Source organism: Doryrhamphus excisus, chromosome 12, assembly GCF_030265055.1.
Source record: "Doryrhamphus excisus isolate RoL2022-K1 chromosome 12, RoL_Dexc_1.0, whole genome shotgun sequence".
Taxonomy (NCBI): Eukaryota; Metazoa; Chordata; class Actinopteri; order Syngnathiformes; family Syngnathidae; genus Doryrhamphus; species Doryrhamphus excisus.
In genome coordinates, this window is record NC_080477.1 from 6499454 (window position 1) to 6511139 (window position 11686).

General features: G+C 39.8%; 1 protein-coding gene across 2 annotated transcripts in view; it reads right to left on the reverse strand.

Moving 5' to 3' along the window:
- Positions 1 to 11027, reverse strand: part of slc22a31 (solute carrier family 22 member 31) — a 28096-nt gene extending 17069 nt beyond the window's left edge. For both annotated transcript variants that reach the window (XR_009132220.1, XM_058088762.1), the window contains exons 1-7: positions 10556 to 11027; positions 7232 to 7335; positions 6999 to 7153; positions 3518 to 3686; positions 3237 to 3382; positions 1032 to 1140; positions 697 to 911 (exon numbers count right to left, since the gene is read on the reverse strand). Coding sequence is in view for 1 of the 2 variants with exons in the window: in XM_058088762.1 (XP_057944745.1) it covers positions 697 to 911; positions 1032 to 1140; positions 3237 to 3382; positions 3518 to 3686; positions 6999 to 7153; positions 7232 to 7335; positions 10556 to 10945 (1288 nt within the window). In the remaining variant the exon portion in view is untranslated. The remainder of the gene's footprint in view (positions 1 to 696; positions 912 to 1031; positions 1141 to 3236; positions 3383 to 3517; positions 3687 to 6998; positions 7154 to 7231; positions 7336 to 10555) is intronic.
- Positions 11028 to 11686: the final 659 nt, after the last annotated feature.

Here is an 11686-nt window from a genome sequence, read left to right on the forward strand (position 1 = left end):
GTTTATTGGCGGTTGGCAAGCAGCTTTCGTGTGCATTAGCGCCATCTTTGGAACAGAATCTAAACCCTTCTATACGCCATTCATAAGTCCATAAGTCAAAAGAAAATATATATCTATATAAAACATGTACCGAGTTGAATTATAAAATATTAGCAAGATTGAATTTGATCCTTTCCTGGTTAAATTTATCATATCGCGTGCTCGGATATGACGTTACACGCAGCTCCAGATGTTCTTCAGTTTTAAAAATGGAGGCCAGCAATCGGCACCGGACTGCTACGGAAAGTTTGTTTTTGATTCAAACTAAATTTCAAGACTGGAAAAATGAAAAACTGCCAATACGGAGTTATTCCAACAAGTGAAAGAAAAACTTGGGGAAGCCGGTATCACGTGATGTTGATGTTTACTTTTTACTGGGCATGCCCTATTGACTATTCTGGTTGACTATAGCGACGCATGTAGACAAGAGATTGGAATATTCCTTTCTATGGATACCATTGTTTTCGGAAAAGTCATTCGGAAAGAGAAAAAGTGGTGATGTAAAAACGTGGCTACTGTGGAGTGTCTGTGGTGTAAAGACTGGCAGAGCAATGTAATATTGGTCCGTGTGGCAACACCTAGCTCGTTCCTCCTATAGACTTAGATGTTTTCCAATGTAAAAAAACGTGCCGTGTCATAGAACTGGGTCCGACGTACACTGAGTGAGGGCCAGCAGCAGCAGCGATGACAGTCCAGTGATGATGGCGGACAGAAGAAGCATACCACGTCGACCAAAATGATTGACGGTGAAGCAGATAAAAACGCAAGCCAGGGCTCCCGTGGCAACTCTGACAAAGTAGCTGAAGTAGAAGTTGGTGGTATACATGTGCAGGTTTCTGGTGAAGCAGTACTGGATGCCTGTTCCAATTAAACTGGAGGGAAGAAACTTGGTCAAGTCCGAGAAACAAGCAGGCAGACAAAAGCACGGCTCTGCCTTTCATCGCTAAATAGGACATAACAGGATTCATGTGATATGTGCTATGGAAACTCACAGAGTGAAGCTGAGAATGAGGCAGTTCTTCCAGATGACACGAGTCCGACGCAGCGCCAAAATGGAATAATACCTCGGTTGGCATACGTCTTCGAATACAGAGTCTACCTCTGCACACAGAAAAAAATGAAATAAACCACATTTACCAGTCAGAACTTTATGTAGACATAAATAATGTAATGAGATTTAATTTGTCTTTAATGTAATTTGTTTGGTCCATAGTAGCTGGACCAAACAAAACACTTCATTGATGTAATTTGCAGCAGTACAGAAGATTCCATAACAGGACTGCATAAGACCGAGTCGGGTTTATTGCTATATTTAGCCAAATTCCATACATGTACGCCTACAGAGAACATACTAACTCCTTATTTCTAAAATCACAAATACTTCAACTTGCTGATATAGTTCATCTTCAAACATCTAAAATAATGCATAAGGCTAAAAACAACCAATTAGCTAAAAATGTCAACCAATACTTCTCTACAAGAGAGGAGAAATATGATCTCAGGGAAGAAGTACATTTGAAACACTTCTATGCTAGGACTACGTTATGCTAGCCATAGCATTTCAGTATGTGGAATCAAACTATGGAATGGATTGAGTAAGGACCTCAAACAATGCACAACGATGAGCCAATTCAAGAAACAATACAAGCAGTTGATGTTTGCTAAATACAAGGATGAAGAGTCTTGAACCAGTCATGATGTGCTATATCAGGGGCCTCAAACTAGCGTCTCGCGGGCCGCATTTGGCCTGCGGGCCACGAGTTTGAGACCCCCACCTTGATACCAAAGTTTAATGTTGAAATGACAGCTTAAAGCTGTGTGCACACCGGACACAATTAACATGATTTTGCCCCGCCCATACTGTTACCCTACCCTGTTACCCCGCCCTGTTTTGCTTTGGATTAGCAATGAAGCTAAAGGCTTATGACGCTGGGTACAAATAAATGCAGGAAATGATTTGGAATAAAAAAGAAAATACACGTCAAGATGAAGCATCTCATCAAACATGTTGTTAAAGTTACGACGCTGCTCCCAGATGGAACTGAGTACGATGCTAACTTGCTAATTGGGTCAAATTAGTAAGTTTCATTAATGTTCATGTTAAAGGTTAAATAACTGTTAATACTGTACATTTGAATCTGAAAAAAATAATTTCTCTACCAACTGTATGTGGTTTCTTACCTTTTTCTTATTTGCTGTTTTATTATTATTTTACTTATTTATTACTGATTGATTGATTTATTGTCTTCATTCTTAATTTGTTTATTTATTTTTTTATCTTATTTTGTGTATAGAAAAATAAAAATTAAGATATTTGAGAACAGTGGAATGTTTTATCAGATATTTTGGTGTGGAAAACCGGAACCAAAGTACTGAAAAAGTGTAGGGTATAGCAGAAGCAAAAGCATTGAAGATAGTTTTTTTATTGATTTTTTTTTCTCCAGTTTTTAATAAATGCGTTTTGGGTTTTTTTTTTTTTTAAAACCTGATGCGGCCCGGCTTCACCCAGAACCTAGCTCCGGGGGCCCCCAGGTAAATTGAGTTTGAGACCCCTGTGCTATACGTATATATCACTATATTGACACTTACTATGGTACCCATTATGTCATTGTATGGTCATATCACCTTGTACTTCTGTACGAGGTACATTATTAAAAAAAAACAAAAAAAACCTTAAACTGTATTATGGAAAGCAGGAAGTGAACAAATGTAACAGTTACTGATTGTAAAAGTACCAGATGGAGGGGTAGGATTTAATAAGCTTTGCTTCTTCCTACTCCTTTTGGACATGTGGAACTGTGAACTGATTATGGGATGCATTCAATTGTAATCTGATGCATGTTCAAATGAAATAAAACCATTACCATTACCATTACCGTTATGTGAACTGCATGGCAACATAAATACATCATAATGAGAGCTGGCAAAGGTCATGATTATTATCTTTGTATCAGATCTTGTACATTGTTGTGAACTTAGGATAACACCAAATTGGTACAGTAGTGTTTAATTCTTGTACTACATGAGTGTCTTGCCCAAGGATACTTTGACATGATCACTGGAGAACAGAGGATCGAACAAGCAACCTTCAGGTTGGGAGACGACCACTCCATCGCCATGCCGCTGACGTCTGTGTGTGTGCGTGTGTGTATAAGTGTATAAGTGGTGCTGGGTGCGGGTGGGAGTACACACGGTACCTGACAGCAGAGTTTCACCAGGAAAAAGCTCATCTGGCAAACACACCCCATTCCTCGTCGAAAATTCCTGGAGGCTCCTTTTTGCTTGAGGAATCTGAGCTGTGGCCAGCAGCCAACGAGGGGATTCAGGAAAAAGTGACGCACAACTGAAGAAAACAATTATGATTTAATATATTTGGCTATTGACGAAAGCTTCTACCAGGTTTTATTTAAGTGTCGTGAAATAATAACGTTTCAATATTGTCCATTTTCTCCTAAACATGGCTGTCTAAGAGACTCACCACCAATAGGAAACGAGCAGGAGCAGAGGTAACGTGGTAACAGCCTGGAGAACCGGCCAATCGCGACACAGAACTGCGACGCCTGGCAACAGCAGCTCTGCAAAGATGGCGAAGAAGCCGCCGACCATGGCAACCATGAGACGACGGGGAGGGTCGCATAGCTCCAACCCTATGAGAGTAGAGGACAACAACACAGATCACGTATTTATTAACTAATACTGTCTGCGTGATTCAAGCATGGAGCAAACTCGGGTCAATATCCATAGAGGCATAGACAGCTACTGTGTACTGTCAATACTAATACATGTACTTTGTGGTTACAAATCCACTGTTCAATAACTAGATAATGTATCTTGACTTGTTTGTGTAGTATGTAACCTTTAACCTCTTTCCCCCCCTCAGTGTCTGCATTCGTGTTCCATTTCCTCTTCCCCTCTTGTGAGTATGGGGACAAAAGCCCCCTTCCTGCTTACTCTTTGGATCTGCTATTGTTCCAAAATCCCAGTGGAGAAACTGCATCCGCAGGACATCACATGGACATTTGTGGGAGGCCAACATGAACTATCTTGCAAAAGTCTGGACTCCATCTGGGCCTGACCTCGTCGGAATGTGTGGATGTCAAAACAGAAGGGTGGATTATATTAGAAGTCTAATAAAAGTCTACCCCGTAACACCCTGTACTACTACATAGGCTAATATTACAGTACATTCCCATGCAGGCCCCATACGCTTACCAGCCTGAGACATTTTAGCACAGTGATGGAAGACCATGAGTGAAGAGCTAACGGCATTCATTCATTCATTTCTATCGCTTTTCGCTTTGGAGCCTATCCCAGCTGTCTTCGGGCGAGAGGCGGGGTACACCCTGGACAGGTCCCCAGCCAATCACAGTGCACATATAGACAAACAACCATTCACACTCACCTATGGACAAGTTGGAGTCGCCATGTTTTAACCTAGCATGTTTTTGGAATGTCGGAGGAAACCGGAGTACCCGGAGAAAACCCACGCAAGCACGGGGAGAACATGCAAACTCCACACAGAGATGGCCGAGGGTGGAATTGAACCCTGGTCTCCTAGCTGTGAGGTCTGTGCGCTAACCACTGGTCCGCCGTGCCGCCCTAAAATTAAAATTAAAATTAAAATTAAAATTAAAATTAAAATTAAAATTAAAATTAAAATTAAAATTAAAATTAAAATTAAAATTAAAATTAAAATTAAAATTAAAATTAAAATTAAAATTAAAATTAAAATTAAAATTAAAATTAAAATGTTTTAAATCGACTGCCGTGCCGCCCGGTAAACATATTGATATTTTTTGTTTATTGAAGTAATATCCTGACATCATAATTTTTGTGCTATTTTTAAGCTGGATAAGCTGATATGTTTGCTAATATGGCTAATATTATTTCATTTATGTTTTTCTTTTTTCCAGTAAGATTTGAAAAGAGAGCTGTTGTTTTCTTACAATATTTTTTTTCCAATACAGAAGAAACCTTGGGCTCTAATTTCGTAGAAGGGAAAACTCCGCCTGGAAAAAGACAGATCCACTTATATTATTATTATTATTAATATTATTAAACATTCATACCTATGGACAATTTGGAGTCACCAATTCACCTAGCATGTTTTTGGAATGTGGGAGGAAACCGGAGTACCCGGAGAAAACCCACGCATGCACGGGGAGAACATGCAAACTCCACACAGAGATGGCCGAGGGTGGAATTGAACCATGGTCTCCTAGCTGTGAGGTCTGCGCGCTAACCACTCGACCACTGTACCGCCTGCGTTAACAGCAATTATTCAAAAAATCCTAAAGGAAATCCTTTTCATGAATCCATATTGTTCATCAGGTGATTACAATGAATTACCGTTACTGTGATACATGTTGATGACACTGTTTCTACCAACTTCTTTTCATGAGTTCACAGTGAACACAAGCATGCTGACTGACGTCACAGCTGATGTGATCCTGTTACAGCATGCTCTCGTACCATGTGTTCTAACCATGTGCCTAGTTGCTCTTACAGTTGCTGTTGTCAGTGGAAAAGAAGCATTGGATCCACAGCTAAGGGCCATGAAGTACACAAATTAGTCCTATCCTTTCATCAAGAAACTTGGTCAACAAAAAAAAGGCCACTGATGGTGCGATAATTCAGAAATTAAAAAAAAATAAAAATACTGTGCCATCCATTTTTGTTATTAATTAATTCCAAAATGTTGAAAACCGAAGCAATTTTCAAATACATTTTAGCGAGAATAATGACAATTTTACACACAATGTGAAATGTAGAATGGCTAATTGAACATGAAAGATCATTTTGACCATGAATTGTTTCCTGGATTAAATAGTGTTTCTCACCGTCTTTGTTAAATTGCTGGCACTCGCAGCTTTCTTGCATGTTCTCCCCGTGCATGCGTGGGTTTTCTTCAAGGAACTCAGCTAACAGCACTTGATTCATCACACTGCAACTTAATACTCAAAAGGTATATAAACAATACTAGTACTAATACTAATTTACACTGATACTAAAATACTAATTTCGCAAGGGGGCGGCACAGCGAGGAGACCAGGGTTCAATTCCACCATCGGAGTTTGCATGACCAGAAGCCCATCATGTTTTTTTGGTGGAATGTTATTTTTCAGGCTGCATGGTGGAAAGTGGTTAGCACGCAGGCCTCACGGCTAGGAGACCCGAGTTCAATTCCACCCTCTGCCATCCCTGTGTGGAGTTTGCATGTTCTCCCCGTGCATGCGTGGGTTTTCTTCAGGTACTCAGCCAACAGCACTCGATTCATCACACTGCAACTTAATACTCAAAAGGTATATAAACAATACTAGTACTAATACTAATTTACACTGATACTAAAATACTAATTTCGCAAGGGGGCGGCACAGCGAGGAGACCAGGGTTCAATTCCACCATCGGAGTTTGCATGACCAGAAGCCCATCATGTTTTTTTGGTGGAATGTTATTTTTCAGGCTGCATGGTGGAAAGTGGTTAGCACGCAGGCCTCACGGCTAGGAGACCCGAGTTCAATTCCACCCTCTGCCATCTCTGTGTGGAGTTTGCATGTTCTCCTCGTGCATGCGTGGGTTTTCTCCGGGTACTCCGGTTTCCTCCCACATTCCAAAAACATGCTAGGTTAATTGGCGACTCCAAATTGTCCATAGGTATGAATGTGAGTGTGAATGGTTGTTTGTCTATATGTGCCCTGTGATTGGCTGGCGACCGGTCCAGGGTGTAACACACCTCTTGCCCAAAGTCAACTGTGATAGGCTCCAGCATACCTGTGACCCTATTGAGGTTAAGCGGCATATAAAGTGGATGGATGGTAAGTTATGTGTAATACGTATGTATACATTATAGCACATATGACAGGATATGTTACATTCATGTGTGGACTGCTTCTGCTAACAGATGCAACCATAAGAAAACAACAATAAGCGATACAAGATAGAAGCTTAGTGATACTCACTCGCAATGTAGGATGATAAAAAGACTCCAGCTAACATCACACCCTGCGAGAGACGCAGCAGCAGAAACACAACAGAACTGTTGGAGAAACACACGGCCACCCCAAACAGACTGGATAGACTGATGGACAGGAGAAAACTCTGTCGACGACCTAACCTAGAAAAATACACAAAATCATGCATTGGTATTGATTGAAGTCTCATGAAAATGTACAAAACCCAAAAGATTAGTTACCAGTCACACAAAGAACCGATGAAGATGTATCCCAGGATCCATCCCGTCATGAAGCAGATGTGTTGAAGGGGAATTTTCCAGTAGTCATTGCAAACCACGTCCCACTGAGGGGAGTTCCACACAAAATGAACAGCGGTGAAGGTTATTGCCATGAAATGGACATGTATTGTCAGCATGATGTAAACATGTGCATGTTGCATCATAGTTGAACTCCATCATAAGCTACATAACAGACTCCCTGCAAAGACACCATCAGGGCTCTCGGTGTGCAAGCAGACGGGAATGTAGATCATGTCCACCCTAATTGAATCAAGATGCCTGCTGATGGTATTATTACATTACATCGCGGTAGTCTTCAAAATAGAGCCTGCCATGAAATTCTTTCCCACTCATTCTTTACCCTCCGATCGCCCTCATAGTACTACAAAAGTATATCTGGAGAAGTACTACAAGGAAGCTCAAACAATCATTATGCTTTAAGCCAGCTGATTACAAACTGGAGATTGGAAGCTGGCTGGTGGACCAAAATATGGAAAATGGGGGAGAAAAATGAAAAACATTCGCCGTCACATGTCATTGGACCTTCTGGTTGTAATGGTAATGGTTTTATTTCATTTGAACATGCATCAGATTACAATTGAGTGCATCCCATAATCAGTTCACAGTTCCACATGTCCGAAAGGAGTAGGAAGAAGCAAAGCTTATTAAATTCTACCCCTCCATTTGGTACTTTTACAATCAGTAATTGTTATATTTGTTCACTTCCTGCTTTCCATAATATAGTTTAAGGTTTTTTTTTTGTTTTTTTTTTTAATAATGTACCTCGTACCGAAGTACAAGGTGATATGAGCATCCAATGACATAATGGGTACCATAGTAAGTGTCAATATAGTGATATATATAGCACATCATGACTGGTTCAAGACTCTTCATCCTTGTATTTAGCAAACATCAACTGCTTGTATTGTTTCTTGAATTGGCTCATCGTTGTGCATTTTTGAGGTCCTTACTCAATCCATTCCATAGTTTGATTCCACATACTGAAATGCTATGGCTTTTTAAAGTAGTCCTAGCATAGAAGTGTTTCAAATGTAGTTCTTCCCTGAGATCATATTTCTCCTCTCTTGTAGAGAAGTATTGGATGACATTTGAAGATTAACTATTTGTATTCTTTTCAATAAAAAGCTTGAAAATGTTTGTTTTTTCTACTCATTTCATTCTTGGAAATGAGTCCTTTTACATTGCTGTGTCTTTTATGGGTTCTAGCTGGAGTTAAAGTAGTATAGGAAAGGATGTTGGCTAAAACTATGATGATAAAAACATCAGACACATGGACAGGACATGGACTTTGGCGAATACTGCAAAAAGCTTTTTAGTGGCCTTTTTGTCAGGTGACAGAAGTCTAAATCAATATTTACAGTCTGGGGCGTACACTTGAGAAACACAACATCAGTGAAAAAGATGGCGGAGACAGTAAACATGCTGCTTATTTGCTTATTACGCAACCAGACAACATCACTCAGGGGGAAAGGCTTGAGAAGAGAACACATCCCCTATTTTGTCAGACATATAAGAGTTGGTTAATGATGTGACGATATTTGGTAATGGTAATGGTTTTATTTCATTTGAATGAATGAATCAGATGGGGTGGATGACAAGGGAAGTGGGAAAAATGGCCATCAGTTCCAGACAGTTGATGCCCTTCCTTAAGCCAGGTTTCATTTAAAAAGTGCATTTAATGGTAATGGTAATGGTAATGGATTAATTTCATTTGAACATGCATCAGATTACAATTGAGTGCATCACATAATCAGTTCACAGTTCCACATGTCCAAAAGGAGTAGGAAGAAGCAAAGCTTATTAAATCCTACCCCTCCATCTGGTACTTTTACAATCAGTAACTGTTACATTTGTTCACTTCCTGCTTTCCATAATACAGTTTAGGGTTTTTTGGTGTTTTTTTTTAATAATGCACCTTGTACTGAAGTACAAAAATGCACCAAATGTCAAAACACATGCAAACCCCCAAAAATGACTGTGATGGAGAAATGCTTCAAATTCACTGAAACAAAATGTAGGTGTGCGAGGCTACCAGGGGAGTCAGACCTCGACTAGTAAGCTTCATCTAGGTCAGGGGTCTCAAACTCAATTTACTTGGGGGCCACTGGAGTTAGGGTCTGGGCGTGACTGGGCCGCATCAGGTTTTCCAAAAAAAAAAACAACAACAAAAAACGCATTTATTAAAAACAGAAAAATGAATAAACTTTGCTTTGGTTTCGATTTTCTACAAGAAAAGCTCTGATAAAACATTCCACTGTTCTCAAATATCTTAATTTTTATTTTTCTACACAAAATAAGATGAAAAATAAATAAAAAAATCAAGAATAAATCAAAAAAATAAATCAATCAATCAGTAATAAATAAATAAATATAATAATAATAATAAAACGGCAAATAATAAAAACTTAAGAAACCACATATAGTTGGTGGGTAGACAAATTATTTTTTTCAGATTAAAATGAACAAAGCATTATTAGAGCCCTGTAGACATGACAAAACACGACTATAGTCACATTTATACTCTTTTTATTTACAACATATTGCGCAACTGCAGGGTCTTGAGACACATGCTAACTCGCAAACTAGAGAGCTAGCGACCTAAACGGTAGCCTTCAAGTTATTTCCTTTAAACTTAAAAAGCCAAAAACTTAACCACTTCCACACAGATAGGGAGGATAACTATTAACAGTTATTTAACCTTTAACATGAACATGAATCAAACGTAATATTTTTTTCTGGGTACATGATACCATACAGCATCCATATCAAACTTGCGGGGGCCGCACTAACATTAAACTTTCATATCAAGGCGGGGGCCTCAAACTAGTGTCCTGCGGGCCACATTTGGCCCACGGACCGCGTGTTTGAGGCCCCTGATATAGGTCAATCAGTTTCTCTATAATATTGACAAAAAATATCGCTCAGGACTGACTGCAGTTGTAGCCGTGCTGACGTCATGTTTGCTACATTGTTTATTTACAGTTACAGTGTATTTACACAACATGGCTGGAAAAGAAACAGGGACCTGCCTCAAAGTGCTCCCATGATTGAAGCATACAATTGTCCAAAATGTTTTAGTACGAATTCTAAGTAAATAATTGACTAAAAGGTGTATTTTAATAGTTTGTAAACAGTTGGAACTGTTCAACCAGAGCAAATATTGATAGAAGCGTTTTCTAGCTATCTCCACATCCAGTGGAAACAGTCTAAAAAGTCTAAAAAAAAAAAAAAAAGTAATTATTTAGATTATTTCTCAAGTCTTACCTCGGTTACAAAGTTGCTTCGGAGCCCAGACACATGCGCGTATTCCCACCCCCGGGTACAGCTCACCCTCTCCCGGGGTACACTTTCGGAAAAGTCCGAGGAGTTTGGCGGGTACTTGTAAAGTTCACAATGGCTGAGCCCGGTACCGTTGACCCAGGGGACCGTCAGGTTCAAGTAAGCGGACTTGGAGAAGTTACTAAGGTGGAACGAGGACGGAAGAAGCTGCGGGTCCGGTTTGCAGTAGTACGTGTCCGGGATGACGGTATAAAAGACGTCGCTGAACAGGTTCACCATGACGGCGAAACTGGGGAACCAGCTGCACGTGACCACGATTCGGTTGTAGCGTCCATAGCCGCCCGAGTAAGGGAACACCTTGGCGTCGTAATCCATCGGAAGGACTGACTGACTGACTGACCGCAGCGGGGAGCGTCGAGCATCGCACACGCCGCCTGTCAGACACTTGCTGAGTACAGGTGACAGGCGCCGGAAGTCAGAGGAGGGCGATGACGTCACGACACGGGGCTGGATCCCGATCGTGCTCGGGAATACAACTTTGTATTTAACTCTGTATTATTTTGGATCAATCAGCGACATTGTGGGCAGATCATTCATTTATTATAAATGATAATAAATCACCTAATTATCACCTTTACACTGATAATACCCAATATAGTCAATAAAATGAGATATGACTCATGCTTGTGTGTATTGCTATTAATGTGTTTCCTACGGGACCTGAAAGAGAGGCAAACGGGAAATGACGTCAATGGTTCCGACTTGAGTTTCAGCTTTGTGTGGGTAAACACCTCGTGTTTTTATTTGGAATTTTTATTCAGGACTAGTTGTGACATGATTAAAGCCTGTTTTTCTGGTGATCAAGTTTGATTCCCATGTGTCTCATGAACATTATAGAACATTACTGACACCTAGTGGCCAATGTAGAATACTACATTTCATCATTTCTTTAATTTTACTTTATTTAACTATGAAGCTTGGAAAAACATGATTAAATATGTTTTTTTTTGACTGAACAGCAAAACAGCATGGCTTATTTCTGAATATATTTTTCATTTTTCTTTCAATTATGGATAAACTAAGTCAGTGGTTAGATGCCTATATATATATAACAAA